At 45.1% G+C, this 22,166-nt stretch overlaps 1 protein-coding gene across 1 annotated transcript in view; it reads right to left on the bottom strand.

Moving 5' to 3' along the window:
• The window catches only part of LOC145361580 (integrin beta-1-like), a 93,282-nt gene that overhangs the window by 15,876 nt on the left and 55,240 nt on the right, over positions 1-22,166 (bottom strand). Inside the window, exons 10-13 of the mRNA XM_080217423.1 lie at positions 21,130-21,332; positions 16,452-16,690; positions 9,826-10,045; positions 6,010-6,215 (exon numbers count right to left, since the gene is read on the bottom strand). Of these exons, the coding sequence (XP_080073549.1) occupies positions 6,010-6,215; positions 9,826-10,045; positions 16,452-16,690; positions 21,130-21,332 (868 nt within the window). The remainder of the gene's footprint in view (positions 1-6,009; positions 6,216-9,825; positions 10,046-16,451; positions 16,691-21,129; positions 21,333-22,166) is intronic.

Below are 22,166 nucleotides of genomic sequence, written 5' to 3'. Positions count from 1 at the left end.
ACTGAGTACCACCTATTTCAACCCCAGAGCAGGAGACAGCGCAGAAAAACGTTCAAAGACCAGACAAGGGCAGCCAAGCTGACAGACCAGTCAGTTTTCCTTTTTGCACTAGAGCTGCACTGGAATAACATATTGATCATCCTCTAACATTACTGGGAACACAAATCTTCCTTCAGTTAAAAGAGCTAACCATCTTTGAAGAAAAGGCCTCTGAACTATTGGGGAGGGCGTTTAGGTCTAGGGTACTGTTGAAATCAGTAAACAGTGCAGGCTACATTTCAGGGCACACAGGGGCCCAAATATTTATCACAGGCAGTCTTGCAACTTTAAATGAGATCTAAGTATTTTTTTCTTGAGAGATGATTTGTTCAAGGGGACATTGCACCTAGGGTCACGCATTGAGTCTTCTCCCCTCATTTGTGTAACATTCTGTGATGCATTTTCCATGTTTTAGATATCAGTCTGTATAACAAGATAAAAAGGAATGGGCTATTTAGCCCCTCTAACCTGTTCTACCATTCAGTAAGATCATGGTTAAACTTTGAAACAAACTCTACTTTTCCGTTCAATCCTCATATCCTAACAAACCAGCCTCCCATCCATTGATTCTGTCTATACTTCCCGCTGCCTCAGTAAAGCAGCCAGCATAATTAAGGATCCCACGCACCCCGGACATTCTCTCTTCCACCTTCTTCCGCCAGGAAAAAGATACAAAGGTCTGAGGTCACGTATCAATCAACCAAACAACTGCTTCTTCCCTGCTGCTGTCAGACTTTTGAATGGACTTACCTTGCATTAAGTTGACCTTTCTCTACACCTTAGTTATGACTGTAACACTACATTCCTTTCCTTCTCTGTGAATGGTATGTTTCGTCTGTATAGCGCGCAAGGAACAATACTTTTCACTGTATGCTAATACATGTGACAATAATAAATCAAATCAAATCAAAATCAAATTAAATCAAATCAAATCCTTGGATTTTTCTAGAGCTCAAAAGATAGCCCCTCGTTAGACAACAAGGTGGACAGACACACCTGTGGAGTAAAAGGTGCATCTGTCCACCTTGTTGTCTAACGAGGGGCATGCACACGGTGGGTCATGCGTGGGCTGCTCTTAAATGTTTCGAGAGTAGCCTAGTACTTTGCATCATTTGTGTACGCTTAAACTGGACCAGCAGATTGGCACCACGACAGCTCAGTGACTAGCACTGCTAGCTGTGCAGATACATGGATTTGGGCCTGTGTCTGTGGGAGTTTGCGCATTCTCCCTGTGGTTGCGTGGGTTTCCTCCAGGTGCTCCGGTTTCCTCCCACACCCCAAAGATGTGCTCTTAAGCTGATTGGTGTAACAAATTGTCCCTAAATTATTCCCCCCTCAATCTGGTTTCCAATGTGGGTGCCATAAGCATAGACATGGGTCAAGAGTGGAAGAGGAAAAGCACAATGTTAAAATGGCGGCGCGGGCTCGATGGGCCGAAGGGCCTGTTTCCCGTGCTGTGTTGTTCTTTGTTCTTTGTATTCTCTCCCTGTCCACGTGGGTTTCCTCCGGGTGCTCCAGTTTCCTCCCACAGTCCAAAGATGTGCAAGTTAGGTGGATTGGCCATGGTAAATATTGACACTTAGTTTCCCAGGATGTGTAGGTTAGATGAATTAGCCATAGTAGCTGTGTGGGGTGGGGTGTGGGAGGTCAAATACTCTGTCACAGAGTCAGTACAGACTTGATGGGCTGAATGGCTTCCTTCTGCACTGTAGTGATTTTATGAAATTTCTCATCCCAGGAATCAATCCAGTGAAGATTCATTGCTTCTCCTATAAGACTAATAAATCCTTCCTGATAGAGACCAATCTAGAATGTCTTGTGTGAAAGGGTGGGGGGGAACCAGATGTATTGGTAACATCTGAAAGAGAATTAAATGTACACTTGAAAATGAATGATTTGCAATGCTACAGGGAAAGAACAGGAGAGTGGCACTAAACGGGTAGTATTTTCGTAGGAACCTGATAGCCTGAATGGTCACTTCCCGTGTGGTAAAATTATTTGATTCTATCAACCTGTGAGTTACCAATGTACCTTATGTGTCACCACAGGCTGTCAGCTGTGGGATGTTTGCCACAAAGTTTTATTCAGATGCTATGAAAGCTCTTCAGCCTCTGAAATGGTATTGGCAACACCTGCAGACAGTGCATAGTGAATGGCCAACAGAATTACACAGAAAAGGTCAGTTGGCCCTCTTGCCAGCATTGGTGTCATTGTGAAGGTAACTGTGAAAGCCCAGCTAGTGTCCTCTTTTAACCTAATGCAACTGAACACACATTCAGCAGCAGGAATGAATGCTCACCAACACTAATCAATGGGATCTTCAACTGCTCACAGGCTCATTGCTGCTGGTCCATTTCTTCTGGCTGTTGAATCAACTTTTAAAAAATTTGGTTCTTCCTATAGCTGCTTTAACGGTCTACAGGAAATGATGTTTTATGCGCTGAAAGACTTTTTTGCTAACTTTAGCTCCTGCACCAGACATGAATGCACTCATAACCATTTCCATCTGGGATACAATATAGCTTGCAGAATGAATAGAGGTAAAACAGAGAAGGGCAAGATGCTGGAAGAGGGAGGAGGAGGGCATGGGTGGGAAGAAAGGCTCCTAACAAAAGGTCATATTGATGTAGGTTGATCATGGAGTAATTTTTCTCCGTGAACCTCAGTGAGGATCACTGTCTCATTCAATAATAACACCCACAATGGAAGCTGTCATACTGCTGCAATCACAAATTTACCAATACCCACAACCCCAATTCTGATTGATCAACAGCCGTACACTATACCTTCACCCGTCATTGACCCTCAGAATCTAATCACAACACAAAAATACATGTCACCACAAAATAAATATTCCAAAGCAAAGTCATTAACAAAGAGTGGGATTCTTCTAAATACTGGAGTAAATCCCATTGTTTCTTTCAGCGAGACTTTCAAAACGAATCTCCCATACTTTGTGCACTGCAGAGTGCACTAGCATGAATATCATTAAACATCAGTGGACAGGCCCTATTCCCACTGGAGATACCAGCAGCATAGTGCTGAGCAGGCCACTGGATATAATCTATCAGAGCAGAGATCAGCGCATGTACAGTAACCCCACACTGCCAGCCTCCCAATGGCTGGCCAGTCCCACGAGCCTCACATTACTGATCATGCAACACCTCCAAGCCCTGATTGCTAGCCTTCCAATGTGTCAGTACGTGCCTTGACACACACCCCCGGCCCACCCCAATCTCCCCATCCACCACACCAGCAGTCCCAATCTCCCACTGGCAGTTCCGATCAACCCCCGGCAAGCCAGACCCTCCTCCCATACCAAAGGCCAGCCCTGATCTCTGGCCTCTGTCACTGTCAAGTGCAGAGTGGCAGTGGATCTCCCACCCCCACTGATCTCACCTCCAGAGGCCCTGCCCTTCTAGGTCCCACGCCATATGGCCCCAATGCCTGGTGGGCAGTGCCAAGATGCCCCCAGGCATTGTCACTTTCCCTATTAGTCAGTGCAAGGTTATCAGTCCCCCCTTACCCCCAATCTCCTGGAGGGCCTCCATGGCCACTCTTCACTCCAGTGAGGTTAGGCTGTCGGTTCCAACTAGTGGAGAGCTATTGTAAACCCCACTGGAGTGAAACACCCCTGGGGAGGAGGCGGAGAGGCTAATGGGCCTGGAGATTTCAGTCCCGGGTCCGATAATGATTTGAAATAATCATTTAAACAATTTATATAACTCCATGCCACTTTTGAGTGCAGAGTTGATGGTGCCGAAATCCAGTGGCCAGAGACATGTGGAGGCCACGGTGCCCAGCGGGAAGCCGATACACGGCCTTCGCTTGAGTCTCCTGGCTCACTGCGCTGGGAGAATCGCCCCTGAAATCTTACCAGACTGTATGAAAAGTAGAAAAAGTAAACTAATTGCCTTGATGCCTGTCTTCTGTGTGCCTCTGCCTATCCCAATGTTCCTACACAGTGTTAACCCAATCATCATTGGCTTTCACCCTTCAATGCAAAGTTGATGTCAACTTACGATTGTGAGTTTCTGCCATGGGTCTTCTTGCCACTGACCACGCTGACTCTGAATTTTGCCTGAATGTTTGTGGAAGGACACTGGCGCCTCTCCCATTGAATCTGGAGGAAGCTGCAAAGGCATTGCTGGTGGAATTTCCCGAGTGCTCTTCTGTGTTTCTGATATAATCCAGGTCACAGTGCCGGACAGGAAGATGGTAATGAACTCCTGCTCTGTACACTACAACTTATGTTGCCTTGCAGAGGTCTTTGCTGTTAAACGCTCGCTGCCCTAGTTTAGGGAAGGTTGAGATGGTGCAGTTTATCTAGTGTTGGATCTCCTTGTCAACGGAGGCCTTTGGACAGGTGGCTGGCAGAGTATGGGAAGTACTCAGCATGTTCCACAGCCTCTCCTGGAGGTGGAATGTTTGGCTGACCAGGTGTGGGTTGATATAAGAGTTTTACTTTGGCAACATTCAAGGACAGGCTGAGTTTCTTGTTTGCAGAATTGACAAGATCGAGAATGTCTTCCAAAACTGGTACAGAGTGGGCAATGACAATGCAGTCATCTGCCAACTGTAGATCATGCATGTTTTGACACAAAGGCAATTGAGGTGAATGAGTTTTCCAAGTAAACGCCACACCAGTAGGCAGTTGATCTTTGATGAGATGAAAAACCACCGTCAGGTAGGTTACACAGAAACACAGAAAAACTACAGCACAACACAGGCCCTTTGGCCCGCAAAGTTGTGCCAAACATGTCCCTCCCTACCTTAGGGTGCGAATAGTATGGGGACAATCACACAACCCTGCTAGCACCCTGCTTTGAATTTTGATGGTGTCTGCTTCAAGACTCCTACTGCAGAGGAAAATAACTCAGTGGTACCCACAGCATGATGTATTTCTTTTGTGAAGCTTCCAGTAGCTGCCGCGTGGTCGGTGAAAGGCTGATGTCTTTCAGACAGCACAAGGCCTTAGAGAAAGACTGCAAGCTGCTCTGGGCCTGGGAGACCCAGCTGCGGACTGCACAATCTGAAACCAAAAGAGAAAATGCTGGAAAACCTCAGCACAACTGGCAGCATCTGTAAGGAGAGAAAAGAGTTGACGTTTTAAGCCCAGATAATCCTTTGTCAAGACTCCTTCAGCAGCACCATCCAAAGCCATGAAATATTTCACCCGGAGGAAGGAGAAGAGCAACAGGTACATGGGAAGAGCACCACCTGCAAGTTCCCTTCCAAGGCACATACCATCCTGACTTAGAACTATATCATCATTCCTTCACTGTTGCTAGGTCAAAATCCTGGAATGCCACACCCAACCCCCCCATCCCCCGCAACTCCTTTCCTAACAGCATCTTATACCCACACTGCATGGACTACAGCAGTTCAAAAAGATAGCTCACTACCACCTTTTCAAGGGCAATAAGGGATGGACAATAAATGTTCACTAGTCAGCAAACTCCACATCCCATGAATAAATAAGTTTGCAAAAAGCAATGCAGTGCAATCCTTTTGTGTAAAAGCTACTATGGTTGAATAGTTGGCAGTATAAACTATGACACTAATAAAATAAATGTTAAACTTTATTGCACTCAATCTACTTGTTCCTATTTGCTTATTTCTTACAGACAAGGCTGGAAGACTAGAAGAAGCATCAGTGTATAAATTCTAAAGCAGAGCAACAAAATCTATTTCTATCCACAACATAAGATATATGGGAATTATTGGAATTATTGATTTAAAGTCATGGCCTGTGAGAGTCTGTGTCAATTGTCCCACCTCAGCAGTACATCAACCATCATCCCACTGCTGATAATTAAAGCTAAAATTTATTGAAGAACATTCAAACAAGCTTGGTCTGAGAAGTTTCTTTTCTCCTTCCCGAAACGACAAGATTCCCAAGCACGCCTTTGGATATCATAGACTCGGAATAATCACCCTGTTGCTATATTTCAGAATACGCGTTCTCACCTGGTGTTTTAACAACACGAACTTCTGGAACCCCCTGGTCGTTAACAGCATATGAAAAGCAGAACCAGCCGCTGTCCACGTCTCTGAAGCTGCAATATCGCTGTGACAACTGATCAGGCCGTTCCACTAGAGTTACTTCAAACTCGCACTGATCGCAGGCATCTTTCTTGGGCCCTTTGTTAAAGGCTTTGCACAGGACACAATCCCTGTGAATCAGTTAAGACGCAGATTCAACTACAGCGGAAAGAACTCATCGAAACATTGAAAATAGAAGCAACAGGAGGCCACTCGGCCCTTCGAGCCTTATCTGCCCTTCACTATGATCATGGCTGATCATCCAACTCAGTTGCTTGATCCCACCTTCCCATCCTTTGATCCCCTTTCCCCCCAGGGCAATATCTAACTGCTTCTTGAAAACACATAGGGCCTGATTTTACCATCAAATTGCGCCTGTTTTCCGGTGCTAAAACTTGGTAAAGTCGGGCGGGAGGCAAGGAGCATGATCCGTGCCCGCCTCCACGCCCGTTCCCCCTTTACCAATGGCCGAAAATGGCCACCACCGGGACTGCAACCCAAACAGGCACCATGTCAATTTAAATGCATTTGCATGCATTTAAATTGACTTAATGGGCCGGACGAATGGAATGTTGGCCCTTATAGCGAGGGGAATAGAATATAAAAGTAGGGAGGTCTTGCTGCAACTGTACAGGGCACTGGTGAGCCTGCATCTGGTGTACTGTGCAGTTTTGGTTGCCGCATTTGCGGAAGGATATATTGGCCTTGGAGGGAGTGCAGAGAAGTGAAGAGAGCAGAGAGATCTCAGGGTACATGAAAGTTGGCACCCAGGATGCCAACTAAGGTTGTTAAGAAGGTGTACGGTGTGTTAGCTTTTATTGGTAGAGGGATTGAATTTCAGAACTGTGAGGTCATGTTACAACTGTACAAAACTCTGGTGCAACCACACTTGGAGTATTGCGTACAGTTCTGGTCGCTGCATTATAAGAAAGATGTGGAGGCATTGGAAAGGGTGCAGAGGAGGTTTACCAGGATGTTGCCTGGCATGGTGGGAAGGCCTTATGAGGAAAGGCTGAGGGACTTGAGGTTATTTTCATTAGAGAGAAGAAGGTTATGAGGTGACCTAATTGAGGCATTCAAGATGATCAGAGGATTGGATAGGGTTGACAGTGAGAGCCTTTTTCCTCGGATGGTGATGGCTAACATGAGGGGACATAGCTTTAAATTAAGGGTGGTAATTAAAGGACGGCTGTCATAGGTAGGTTCTTTACTCAGAGGGTAGTAAGGGTGTGGAATGCCCTGCCTGCAGCAGTTGTGGGCTCGCCAACTTTAAGGGCATTCAAATGGTCAGTAGACAGGCATATGGATAACATTGGAATAGTTTAGGTTAGAGGGTCATTGGATTGGTTCCACTGGTTGGCGCAACATCGAGGGCCGAAGGGCCTGTACTGCGCTGTAATGTTCTATGTTCTATGATACCGGAGATGAGGGGGTTAGCCTATGAAGAGAGACTAAATAGACTGGGTCTGTACTCGTTGGAGTTTAGAAGGCTGAGGGGGGATCTTATAGAGACGTATAAGATTATGAAGGGGATAGATAGGGTAGAGGTAGAGAGGCTCTTCCAGCTTAGAAAGGATAGCAGGACTAGAGGGCACAGCCTCTAAATAAGGGCGGAGCAGTTTAGATCGGAGTTGAGGAGAAACTTCTTCACTCAAAGGGTGGTGAGTCTCTGGAATTCTCTGCCCATTGAAGTGGTGGAGGCTACCTCGCTGAATATATTTAAGTCACGGGTAGATAGGTTTTTGATAGACAAGGGGATTAAGGGTTATGGGGAGAGGGCGGGAAAGTGGAACTGATCCACTTCAGGTCAGCCATGATCTTATTGAATGGCGGGGCAGGCTCGAAGGGCTAGATGGCCTACTCCTGCTCCTATTTCTTATGTTCTTACGATGCCCAAACTTACCAGCCCTTCCCCCTTTACCACCACATTCGCTTACCCAGATTCAGTGCGAAACAGATATGGTCTGAAAAGGTCTGATTCGAATGCTCCAGCTCCTGAGGAGGTTAGTTCAGAGCTTCTGGCGGCTTTCTGGCTCAGATCAGTGGTGGGGGAGGAGAGAGGGAGGTGGCTCAGATGGCTCTCTGGTGGGGGGGGAAGGAGGGAGGTGGGTCAGATGGTTCTCTGGTGGTGGGGGGGGAGGGATGTGTGTCAGATATCTCTCTGGTCAGTGGGGAGGGAGGCAGGTCTGATGGCTGTCTGGTGGTGGGGAGGGGGGGTCCACTGCCTCTCTGTGTGGATTAGTTGGGGGGGAAGAGGGGGTCCACTGTCACTCTGCATGTGATTGGCAGGGGGTCCGCTGCCACTCTGTGTGTGATGGGTGGCAGGGGAAGGGGGCAGGGGGCTGCAATCAGTTTGGGTAGTGGGGGGGGGTGGAGGGATAAGGGCAGTTATGCTGTGGGGGTGAAGCAATGTCTGTGGGAGGCAGGGGGAGGCATTACCCAGCCCGGGACTAATGCAGCAGGGGAGTATTTTCCATTTAACTGCATGTGCGGAGTTGAAGGTTCCGATCAAAGCTGCAGGGTTTCGGGTACGTTAAGCCCCACCCACAGGCTTCTGCAGTGCGATTCAGAATCGCTGCTATTTTTTCAGGCTGAGTGCGTATGGGGGTGCCTGAGAACAGGTCTAAAAGTCAGATCTGAAACACTCCCAGTTTCAAGTCCGCCCAGAGCTTAGAATCAAAGTGGTAAAATAGGCCATAAGATTTTGGCCTCAACTACTTTCTGTGCTAGTGATTTCCACAGGCTCACCATTCTCTGGGTGAAGAAATTTCTCCTCATGTCTATCCTAAACGATCTACCCTGTTACCTCAGGCTGTGACCCTGGTTCTTGGGAACATCCATCTTGCATCTACGCTGTTTAGTCCTGTTAGAATTTTATAGGTTTCTATCAGGTTTTATTTATTGACTGGTGCCACTAGTTGGCTTACATTAACACTGCAATGAAGTTACTTGTCACCACCCTCCGACGCCTGTTTGGGTACACTGAGGGAGAATGGCCAATGTACCTAACCAGCACGTCTTTCAGACTGTGGGTGGAAACTGGAGCACCTGGAGGAATTCCACAGAGGCACAGGGAGGGTGTACAAACTCCACACAGACAGTGACCCAAGCTGGAAATTGAACCTGGGCCCCTGGTGCTGTGAGTCAGCAGTGCTAACCACTGTGTAACCGTGCCGCTACCAGGAGATCACTCTCATTCTTCAACACTCCAGTGTTTACCATCCTAACCCACTCATTCTCTCCTCTTATATCAATCCCGCCATCCCAGGAATCAGTCTGGTAAACCTTCTTCACACTCTTTCTAGAGCAAGAACATTCTTCCTCAGATAAGGAGATGAAAACTGCACACAATAAGGAGACCAAAACTGCACACAAGGGGCAACTTTCTGTCTTTGCACTCTGGCTGGGGAAGATCACCAGTTAGGATCATGAAGTCAAAACTCATCCCTTTTACGATCAAAGCTCAGCATTTGGGGGGTGGTGCGTTTGTGAATCAGATACATTTCAGGGCTTTAAAAGAGCATGTGCATGAATTAGATGCATATGCGGTCACATGAATTAGTTCAGGTGAATTTTCAGATACCACACAGATTATTAATGTTTATCACACTCAAGGGCTCTAAATCCAAAAAGTCTTCAAACCCATCCTAAGCTGACAATTACCTAGTTCTTTTCGAAGGAATTAAGCAATGACATTTATCATAGAAACAGATAAGATACAGCAATTGACTGAATACCTACTTAAGGATTGTACAGACAGCAGGACAAGTTGGACATTGTTCGCAAGTTGGTCCTGTAAACATGCCTGTGCACCTGCACCGACCACATTCACATACTCCTCTGCCGTTACAAATCTGTCCATTGGCTGCTGTACATGATTCCACCTCCAGTGAACACTGACAGGCATTGCCTGTAAAAGTTGGCAAGCACTCACATCTCCCACAATTGCAAATGCCATTTCCTGCAAACAAAAATCAATAAGATTAGCTCACACATCATAGAATCATACAATCCCTACAGTACAGAAGGAGGTCATTCAGCTCATTGAGCCTGCACCAGATCTCTGACAGAGTATTGTACGCAGGCCCTCTCCCCTGCCCTATTCCTGTAACCCCACACATTTCTCATGGTTCATCTCATCAAACCTACATTTCTTGGGATGCTGAGGGGCAAATTAAAATTTAAAGTTTATTAATAAGTGTCACAAGTTGGCTTAAATTAACCCTGCAATGAAATTACTGTGAAAATCCCCTAGTTGCCACACTCCGGCGCTTGTTCAGGTTCACCGAGAGAGAATTTAGCATGGCCAAACCAGTATGTCTTTCAAATTATGAGAGGAAACAGACCTTCTAGAGGAAACACATGCAGACACAGGGAGAATGTGCAAACTCCGCACATTCAGTGACCCAAGCTGGGAATTGAACCCAGATCCCTGATGTTGTGAGGCAGCAGCGCTAACCACTGCACCACCATGCCAAATTACGACAGTCAATCCACCTAACCCACACATATTTGCACATCAGTTCTGTTCTGTCTAAATTTACTGCAAATTTTATTTTTAACACTGTACCTCTTACAATAATTGCTTTTTTAGAAGGTAGCCATAAACTCCAGGCCCACACTGGCTTTGCAGTTCAAGCCTCCCAAAGCTGTGGTTCAGTAAATCACATGCGGCCCCTGGATTGTAAACTTAATCCTAACAGTATACAATAAATGTAACCCTGTTAATGCAACTCAGAGTGCGACCTGACCTATATGTGTAATTTGAACAGCATTGTACTCTCTGTAACAAAAATATTAAAATGTTTATAATGTTCTCATTAGTGTCTTGAAGCAGCTCAGAGTGCTTCTTGATCTCTGTGGATTATGTGAATGTCATTGAATCATGCCATTATGACAACTTAAAATGTTTCTTTCTGTTATTTTATGAATAATTCATATTTTTGCAAAAAAAAATCACATGGAACCAAGGGACTGCCATGTAAATATGTCTGTAAAGTAAATTTTAGCCATCAGTAAAGTTGTTGGTGCTGCCTCTGTATATTCCAGCCTTTGTAAGTCCTGTTCTGGCACAAAAAGTAGCTCAAGGAATGGAGATGTTGAGAAGTTAGTGAAATGTTGTAGCCAGTGATGACTGATAAAGTAGATTACTACTGAAGATGGGTGTGAGAAGGTGGATGTCATTGAGTAGAAAGTTGGGTTGGTCTTGTAGCAGACTTCATACCGCAGCCTATGGGGCCAGGTCCTCACATTTACTGTTGGGGCATGTTGAAAAGGTTGGATTAATGTTGATTGTTCAGCTTTGGTATCCGTTGATCTCCGAGGCATCCGTTAATTCCATCTGTGCCAATTTCAACCATAAGAACACGTAACGTCCAAACCAATTTCCACCAGGAACTCGCTGCCCACCAACAGACTCTGACTCTAATCATCTGGTTTGGAAGAACTTTCCTCCCAGCTCCTTTGCAATTATGCTTTCAATGGTTTAGCTGAAATAAAGGGTTACTTTTGGGCCATTAAAAAGGAACTTACTCTAATAAATGAATCTTTACTTCATTTACTGTTCCAAGTCAATTGCATAAAATTAACCAAAAAATACAGATAATATTAACAAAAATACAGGTTTTCAAAAGAATGCGTAAAGTGAACAAACAGCCAGGAGTTGTCAACCCTGCAGCAGTGAGCCAGCCAGAGTCCACTAACTTCAGGGCCACGGATAAATAACATCTCCTGGAAGATTCAACTGATTGGAAACATTGCACTGTGCCACAGTGGTTAGATCTGCTGCTTCATAGCATCAGGGACTCAGGCTCAACTCCGGTCTTGTGTGACAGTCTGTGTGGAATTGCGTGTGTTTCCTCTGGGTGCTCCGGTCTCCTCCCACAGTCCGAAAGACGCCAGGTCAGGTGAATTAGCCATGATAAATGTGTGGGTTTATGGGGCTCAGACTGGGTAAAATGTTCTTTCAGAGAGTTCATGCAGACTCAATGGACTGAATAGCCTCCTTCTGCACTGTTCACATTATATATTAATGATTTGGAAAATGAACTAAATGTATTATCTCCAAATTTGCAAATGATATAAAGTTGGGTGGGAGGTGAGCTGCGAGGGGGTTGCAGAGATGCTTCGGCGTGATTTGGGCAGACTGAATGTGTGGCCATGTGTATGGCAGATGTAAATTGAGAGAGATGGATACTCAACGAGACCTAGTGTATCATTCACTGAAAGTAAGCGTGCAGGTACAGCAGGCAGTAAAGAAGGCAAATAGTATGGCCTTCATAGCGAGATGATTTGAGTAGAGAGATAGGGATGTTTTGCTGCAGTTGTATAGGGTGTTGGTGAGGCCACATCTGGAGTATTGTTTGTAATTTTGGTGTCCTGATACCGGAGTTGAGGGGGTTGAACTATGAGGAGAGGCTGAATAAACTAGGCTTGTACTCGTTAGAGTTTAGAAGAATGAGGGGAGGTCTCATTGAGACATATAAGATGTTGAATGGGATGGATTGGATAGAGGTGGAGAGACTCTTCCCGCTCAGAAAGGACAGTAGGACTAGAGGGCACATCCTCAGGATAAGGGTGGGGTAGTTTAGAACGGAGTTGAGGAGGAACTTCTTCACTCAAAGGGTGGTGAATCTCTGGAATTCTCTGCCCGTTGAAGTGGTGGAGGCTGCCTTGCTAAATATTTTTAAGATGAGGGTTGATAGGTTTTTGATAGGCAAGGGGATTAGGGGTTATGGGGAGAGGGCGGGAATGTGGAACTGAGCCACGACAGATCAGCCATGATCTTATTGAATGGCGGGGCAGGCTCGAAGGGCTAGATGGCCTACTCCTGCTCCTATTTCTTATGTTCTTGTGTTCTTATGTCCTCATCTGAGGAAGGATGTCCTTGTTATAGGGAGAGTACAGTGGAGATTTACCAGGCTGATTCCTGGGATGGCAGTTCTGTCATATGAGGAGAGACTAAGTCAGTTCGGATTATGTTCACTGGAGTTTAGAAGAGTGAAAGGGGATCTCATAGCAACTTATAAAATTCTAGCATGGTCAGACAGGGTAGATTCAGAAAGAATGTTCCCAATGGTGGGGGAGCCCAGAACTAGGGGTCATAATTTGTGGATAAGGAGTAAACCTTTTAGAACTGAGGTGAGGAGAAATTTCTTCACCCAGAGGATGATGAATGTACGGAATTTATTCCCACAGAAAGTAGTTGAAGCAAAAATGTCTGATTTCAAGAAGAAATTAGATATAGCTCTAAAAGGATCAAGAGCTAAGGGAGGAAGGGGGGAAAATCAGGATATTAAATTTGCTGATCCGCCATGATCAAAATGAATAACAAAGCAGGCTCAAAGGGCCGAATGGCCTACTCCTGCTTCTAGTTTCTGTGTTTCCATGTAGAGATTATATGATTTTGTTCATAATGGGTTCTAAAAGCAAAAATTGAGCCTGTAAACTGCAGTAAGACACTCAATTATGTACTTTTTGTAGTTTCTGGAACTTTAACTAATTCAAGGCATGAATGCAAGCCAGTGCACCAACGCGTAAAATGTGGCAGGATGGTAAAACTTGTGGGCAAAATGAATTTGCCACATTGAAAACCTGCTTGTTCAGTCGGTCAGGAAGGCAAATGGGATGCTGGCCTTCATAGCGAGGGGGATTGAATATAAAAGTAGGGAGGTCTTGCTGCAGCTCTTTAGGGCATTGGTGAGGCCGCAGCTGGAGTACTGTGTGCAGTTTTGGGCGCCGCACCTGCGCAAAGATATTTTGGCCTTAGAGGGAGTGCAGAGGAGGTTTACTAGGCTGATACCGGAGTTGAAGGGGTTGAGCTTTGAGGAGAGGCTGAATAAACTGGGCTTGTACTCGTTAGAGTTTAGAAGAATGAGGGGAGATCTCATTGAGACATATAAGATGATGAATGGGATGGATAGGATAGAGGTGGAGAGACTCTTCCCGCTCAAAAAAGACGGTAAGACTAGGGGGCACAGCCTCAAGATAAAAGGGGGGCGGTTTAGAACGGAGTTGAGGAGGAACTTCTTCACTCAAAGGGTGGTGAATCTCTGGAATTCTCTGCCCGTTGAAGTGGTGGAGGCTGCCTCGCTAAATATTTTTAAGACGCGGGTTGATGGGTTTTTGATAAGAGAGGGGATTAAGGGTTATGGGGAGAGGGCGGGAAAGTGGAACTGAGCAGCGACAGATCAGCCATGATCTTATTGAATGGCGGGGCAGGCTCGAAGGGCTAGATGGCCTACTCCTGCTCCTATTTCTTATGTTTCTTATGTTTCAATCTTTCCAGCCTGTGTCTTTGGAAGTTTTAGCATCAATCAGAAAATCTTCTGCACTGCAAATCTGTCATGGGAATAAATAAAAATCACCATTCCTTGCTTTGATGTGTATTCTACCATTCTTCGAAAAGAATGATGGCATTCCCTCTGAGATTCCTGTATGCTCTCAGTACGTTCCTACTATTGTGAATGTGAGTATAGACTTCCGTGGCCACTTGCGTTATGTTTGCTCAGGTCACTGAGATCCAGAGTAACGTGTAAAGAATTCTCCATGTTAAATTCACACATAGCTTGTCATAGAATCCTTACAGTGCAGAAGGCAGGCCATTCAGCCCATTGAGCCTGTCCCCCGACTCTCCAAAAGAGCATTTTACTCAGACCCACTCTCCCACTCTATCCCTGTAACTCCATATATTTACCAGGGCTAATCTGCCTAACCTACCTAATCTTTAACAATTTAGCATTTGCCAATCCATCTAACCTACACATCTTTGGAGTGTGGGAGGAAACTGGAGCAGCCGGAGGAAACCCACGCAGACATGGGGAGAACGTGCAAACTCCGCACAGTCAGTCATCGAAGGTCAGAACTGAACCGGGTCCCTGGCAACAGCAGTGCTAACTATTGTGCCACTGCGCCACCCTTGTGCCACTATGCCATCAGTGCAGTGACCTTATAGCCCATGGTATTCATTGACTTTGAGCAGAGTGCACGTCCCCCCCAAAATGACATGCCTCCATTCCACCTTTTCAACAAAGGTATTCTGACTCTCACCGGCCTCCTCATGCCAGCTACAGTATGATATGGAAAGATTCATATTCAAGGGCCAATTGGCTTCTAAACAAGTGTAATTGGACAGTAAAGTTTTTTTTTGGCGTCCACCTACCTATTGTATTATGGATATTGATTTGGGAATCAATGGGAAGTTGGTGCGCTCACCAGTCGCCATGTTTTACAAACCGCACTATGCCCCCGTCCCACCACCTCAACCCGACCCTGACCAAAAACACACCAGCAGGGAGGCTTAAAAATCCAGCAGCTTATTTCAGTTCAGCTTGGCTTCTTGGTATAATTTTTCTAATTGTCAAGAGGGACACAAGATTCTGTATCATACGTTTGACCACACAAGCTAACATTGATTTCCTCTGAGCTCAGTACATCTATTCCATCTTCTGCTGCTGAGCTAATGCAATTGCATAGAACCTGTTTCTGGATTAGTTGCCGTGAAAATCAATATGGAGGAAAATGCCAAGTTAGCATCAAACTGGGCAACACGGTGGCACAGTGGTTAGCACTGTTGTCTCACAATGCCAGGGACCCAGGTTTAATTCCCGGTTTGGGTCATTGTCTGTGCAGAGTCTGCATGTTCTCGCTGTGTCTGTGTGGGTTTCCTCTGGGTACTTCGATTTCCTCCCAGAGTCCAAAAGACGTGCTGGTTAAGTGCATTGGCCATGCCTACATTCTCCCTCAGTGTACCCGAACAAGCACCGGAGTGTGGCGACTAGGGGATTTTCACAGCAACTTCATTGCAGTGTTAATGTAAGCCTACTTGTGCCACTAATAAACTTTTAATTTCTAAACTGAATTATCAGCTAGGCTCAGCAAAATCCAGGAATCTGCATGTCCCTCGCTCTTTATACCATCCTTCATAACCAGTGACATTTGGCAACTTGCGCAACAAACATCTGCGGTAAATTACAGATAAATTCGGAAGCCCAGAGTCAGAATTTTACAGTCCCTCCTGGTCTTCCAGTCCTGCTGAAGTCAGCTGATATTTGACTAGCTCGCTGCAAGAGACCCGTGAGGCATGCCGACTGCCAAGGTTCCCCGGACCTAGGGGAAGAAGGGAGTAATGATCTCAGCGAGGCCCATAAAGTTGGCCTCTGGGAGTATGAGCTCCCTGATTGATTGCCTGCCCAAACAGGGAATCTCATGTGTACATATATTGAGGAATATCAAGGTTACTGAGAGTCTACTTTGTACGTGAAGCACTCTCAGGAGTGGAATTGAGTTTGTAAATAAACATTCTGGCCCAGGGATCAGCATATGAAGAAATACATTATGGCAGCTCATTCATTCTGCTGTATACTTGCCTCCACAAATCAAGCCATTGTGTCGGTCACAACTGAAGTTATTACATTCACAGTATCTGCCGGAGATTAATTCTTCGGGATTTTCCCTTCTTTTGCACACACATTGCCCACAGATACAATCCCCATTGTTGCTGCAGATTGGAGCTGCCTCGTCTTTTCGACACGAAGTAACAATGTCATCACTGAATACTTCATCAACGTTGCATTCACAAAACTGACCAATACGTCCTTCGTTACATCTGAAAATAAAGAGAGTTCAGTCTTAAAACCAATAACAGTGAACCGTGGACTTACTTTCTACATTGAAAACAAGCACCTCTTGTCTTGAGGAAAAACACCTCAGCTTTTGACTGGGCACTTTACAGCTTTCTGCACTCATCACTGAGTTCAACATTTTAAATGATAAATGGCATTGTTTTGCTGGTTTGTTTTCTTTATCATTTCTTCCGACTCCTTTTACTTTGCATTCAGGCAGCTGCTGTCCTGCCATTCACACCTCATCGTGACACATCTTTATTTCTTTATGTGACCCACCACCCACCCACTGTGGTTTTTGGAGCATCAAAGCCATTTAACCTGTCCTCCCTTCCACCCCATCACAGACTGTGCCTGTCGTTCTTCTTCCCACCTTCCCCATTTTCATTCGCTCAAAGCTTTGGCACTTCATTCATTCTGCGGTATAATTGCCTCCACAAATTACCCCATTGGATCGACCACACCTGAAGTTATCACATTCACAGGATTCGCCGGATTAATTGGGATTTTTGCTCCTTTTGCAGGCATATTCCCCACAGATAAAGACTATAAGACAATGGTACCATAAGGTATGGGAGCAGAATGAGGTCATTCGGCCCATCGAGTCTGCTCCGACATTCCAACATGGCTGATATGATAAAAGCAAATTACTGCAGATACTGGAATCTGAAACCGAAAGAGAAAACACTGGAAAATCTCAGCAGATCCGGCAGCATCTGTAAGGGGGGGAAAGAGTTGATGTTTCGAGTCCTGATGACCCTTTAAGGAACTTTTAAGTAGGCCATTCAGTCCCTCCACCTTCCCCTACATTTCAATAAGATATTGGCTGATCTGATTGTGGCCTTAACTCCACTTTCCTGCCTGCCTCTCCATGACCTTTGACCTCCTTACCAATCAAAAATCCATCTAACTTAGCCTTGAATATCTTCAAGGGTGCTACAATCCATAAATAGTTGATCTGACCCCGATTACAATTTGCCGACCTGAAAATGATCTTTTTGTCCCAACTGTCCATTTCCTGTCCGCCAGCCAATCCTCTGTCCTTGCTAACCTATCACTTCCAACACCATCATTTTAGGCAGTAACAGTCATCTGGACTTGAAACATCATCTCTTTTCTCTCCTTACAGATGCTGCCAGGCCTGCTGAGATTTTAGAGCATTTTCTCTTCTGGTTGATATGATTCTCATCCCCATTCTCTTGTTGTCCCATAACCCTTGATTATAAATATAATATTTTATTATACTATTATAATATTAGATACAATCAACATTGTTGCTGCAGATTAGAGATAAATTGACTTTTCTCAGCTCTCATGAAAGGCCATCAGCCTGAAGTGTGATCTCTTGTTTCTATTTTCCATGGATACTGCCAAACCTACTGAAACCTCCGGCATTTTCCGTTTGTATTACCCGCCTCCAGCATCTGTCCTAGTTTACTGATCATGGACGCACCTACCTTCTTTCCTTCCAGAACAGCACATAAACAAGAGGGCCATTGAGCCCCTCGAGCCAGCTCCATCCTTTAATAATGACATGGCTGATCTAAGAGTAACCACAAACCTGTAACCCGCCCACCCCTCAATAATCTATCACCCCTATGCGTAGCAAGAATCTGTCCACCTCTGCTTTAAAAATATTCAAAGGCGCTACTTCCATCACCTTTTCAGGAAGAGAGTTCCAAAGACTCAAGACCCTCTGAGTGAAAAAATTTCACTATATCTCCATTTTAAGCAGCTTATTTTGAAACAGTGACTCCCTAGTTTCAGTCTAAGGGCAGCAAAAGAACTTCCCACAGACAATAAATCGGTTGTGTCACGAACCAAACATCCAAGGATGAATGGGAAGGTTATGTTCAAAGCAACATGTCAGCAGTCAAACCAGAACAAAAATCTAAACAGAAGCGAACACAGTCACCAATAACATAATGGCTGCATTGCTGTAAACTTGTGCTCCATATTCCTAGCTATTTTCCAGAGCGAGGTTGTTCCTGTACAGCTGCAACACTGGCACCTACCTGACAATGTGGAAAATATGTCCACAAAAAACAGATCCCATCTGGTTAATTATCGTTGGAATTTAATAGGTAAGTTTGGAGGTCATGCATTTGAGCAGAACAGGTAGGGGGAATGCTAGACAGACTTAATGGCACAGTTCCAAAGAGTGTGCAGGGACAGGTAAACACATTGGTTCATGTGAATAGACTTTTGAAGGTAGCAGGACACATTGAGAGGGTAGTTAACAAAGCATATAATAAGATTGTGGTAGAAAGGAATAGGAATAGGCCATTCAGTCCCTCCATCTTCCCCTACATTTCAATAAGATATTGGCTGATCTGATTGTGGCCTTAACTCACTTTCCTGCCTGCCCCTCCATAACCTTTGACCTCCTTATCAATCAAAAATCCATCCAACTTAGCCTTGAATATCTTCAATGGTGCTGCAATCCATTAATAGTTGATCTGATCCCGATTACAATTTGCCAACCTGGAAAAGATCTATTTGTCCCAACTTTCCATTTCCTGTCTGTTAGACAATCTTCTGTCCTTGCGAACCTATCACTTCCAATACCATTATCTTAGGCAGTAACAGTAGCACAGTGGTTAGCACTGCTGCTTCACAGCTCCAGGGACCTGGGTTCGATTCCCGGCTTGGGTGGAGTTTGCACATTCTCCTCATGTCTGCATGGGTCTCCTCTGGGTGCTCTGGTTTCCTCCCACAGTCCAAATATGTGTGGGTTAGGTTGATTGGCCATGCTAAAATTGCCCTTAGTGTCCTGAGATTTGTAGGTTAGAGGGATTAGTGGGTGGATATGGGGATAGGGCCTAGGTGAGGTTATGGTCAGTGCAGACTTGATGGGCTGAATGGCCTCTTTCTGTGCTGCAGGGGTTCTATATATGTGGCACCTTTTCTAATTTTTGTCATCCAAATACATTACATTTATTTTGTCCTTTATTCACCCTGCTTGATTCATCAAATAACTGCAACAAATTTGTCAAACACAATTTCCCTATCACAAAACTAAGCTTACTCTGCTTGATTGTGTTATGATTTTCTAACTGTTCTGCTATTAATGTCCTTAATAATGGATTCCAGCATTTTCCCAATGACAGGTGTTAAGCTGACTGGCCTATAGTTTTCTGCTTTCTACCTCTCTCCATTCTTGAATAGGGGTGTGATATTTGTGGTTTTCCAGTCTGCCGAGACCTTTCTAAAATCTCGGACATTTTGGAAGACTATAGCCAGTGCTTTCACCATCTCCGTAACCACTTCATTTAAGACTCTGAAGCAGCCTATCAGATCCGAGGGACCTATCAGCCTTTAATCCCATTACTTTCCCCAGTATTTTCTATTTAGTGAATGTGATCGGGGATCTTGACTGCATTCAATAGAAGTATTGAGCACAAAAGCAGAGAAGTTATGTTGAAACCTGATAAAGTTCTAGTTTGGCGGCAACTGGAATATTCCATCAAGTGCTGGTTACTACTCAGAGGTCATAATTTGGATAAAATCATAGAATCATAGAATCCCACAGTATAGGAGGAGGCCATTTGGCCCATTGAGTCTGTACCGATCACAATCCCACCTATTTACCCTGTACCTATCCCTGTAGTCCCACACATTTGCCATGCTACTCCCTCTGACATTAGGGATCAATTTACCACGGCCAATCAGCTAACCCGCACACCTTTGGACATCGAGAGAAAGCACAAACTCGACACAGACAGTGACCCAAGGCTGGAAATGAACCTATGTCTCTGGCACTGTGAGGCAGCAGTGTCAACCACCGTGCCACCCTAGAAGAAGGCCATTTGGCCCATCGAGACTGCACCAACAATAATCCTGCCCGGGTCCTGTTATATTTACCCACATATTAACTTTACTAATCCACATGACACTCCCCTAACTCTAAGGAGCAATTTAGCAAGGCCAATCAACCAAATTCGCACATTTTTGGACTGTGGGAGGAAACCGGAGCACCTAGAGAAAACCCACGCAGACACAGGGAGAATGTGCAAACTCTACACAGACAGTGACCCAAGGCTAGATGAAGAGATGTCTCTACTCCAGAGGACCGTGAATGCTCAGTTATTGAATATACTCAAAGCTAAGATTGTTAGGTTTTTTGACACTAAAGGAATCAAATGACACGGGGATCAGGCAGGGAAATGAATATCAGCATAAGATCATTGAATGGTGAAATGGTGAACAGCTACTCCCACTCACTCATATGGGCCAGAATTTTACTGTCCCGCCCGCCACCATGGAAATCGGAGCAGGTGAGGGGCAAGGACCATAGAAAGGTACATTGACCTTGAGCGGGATTTTATGGTTTCGGGACGAGCGCTGCTGGGAAGTCCCACCCGTGTTCTTTATCCTACTGTCTATATTGTGTATACAAATCCTGAATAAACGATTGGCCTACCTACAGGATCCACACTCGAGCGTCCCATTACCCTGGTGACAATATGGGCTGTTGGGGATTCCATTTTTATGGCACTCGCATTCACATACAAACTCCAAATCAATCTCGACTTTCTCATTCAGACCCCATGGCTCGATGTTAAGAGTTGTCTTCTTTTTGTTTTTAGGGCATTTCTTTGCTGTGATATTTACAACGAAATTCACCTGGAAAAAAAGGAGTGACATTTCAAAAATACCACCTTGTTCAGATATCACGTGCAAAAATGTTCTTGCTTTGATCTGCAAGGTTCAACAGAGCTAAAATGAAGAGGTGAATTAAAAAGTGGTTATTTAATTCCATGAACATTGCTCTGAGGATCACAGTAAGGAGGAAAGACCAAGAGAAATGAGAGCTTCCACCATTCTCAGGTCCTAAATCATAGGATCCCTACAGTTCAGAAAGAGGCCACTCAGCCCATTGAGTCTGCACCAACACTCCAAGAGCATCTACCCAATCCTCGCAACCCCACGTATCCCCTAACCTACACATCCTTGGACACTAAAGGACTATTTAGCATGCCCAATCCAACTAAACTGCACATCTTTGGAGTGTGGGAGGAAACCAGAGCACCTGGAGGTAACCCATGCAGACATGGGGAGAACATGCAATGTCAACACAGACAGTCACCCTAGGCTGGAATTGAAACCGGGTCCCTGGCACTGAGGCCATGATGTGGAGATGCCGGCATTGGACTGGGGTGGGCACAGTAAGGAGTCTCACAACGCCAGGTTAAAGTCCAACAGGTTTATTTGGTAGCATGAGCTTTTGGAGTGCTGCTCCTTCATCAGGTGAGGGTTCACAAACAGGGCATATATAGACACAGACTTAGTTACAAAACACTGGTTGGAATGCGAGTCTTAACACGTAATCAAGACTTTATAGTCATGGATGTTGTGGAACTATCTATTCTAACATGACGGGTTGCCTAGGAACCAGTCTCAGGGGAAAATATGGAGGATGCAAAAACAAATTCTAACAAATTCCTGACTGCAGTTCTG

This window comes from Carcharhinus amblyrhynchos, chromosome 2 (assembly GCF_965287045.1).
Source record: "Carcharhinus amblyrhynchos chromosome 2, sCarAmb.v2.hapA, whole genome shotgun sequence".
NCBI classification, from domain to species: domain Eukaryota; kingdom Metazoa; phylum Chordata; class Chondrichthyes; order Carcharhiniformes; family Carcharhinidae; genus Carcharhinus; species Carcharhinus amblyrhynchos.
Note: the sequence above shows the minus strand (reverse complement) of the source record. Positions and strands in the feature narration are given on the sequence as shown.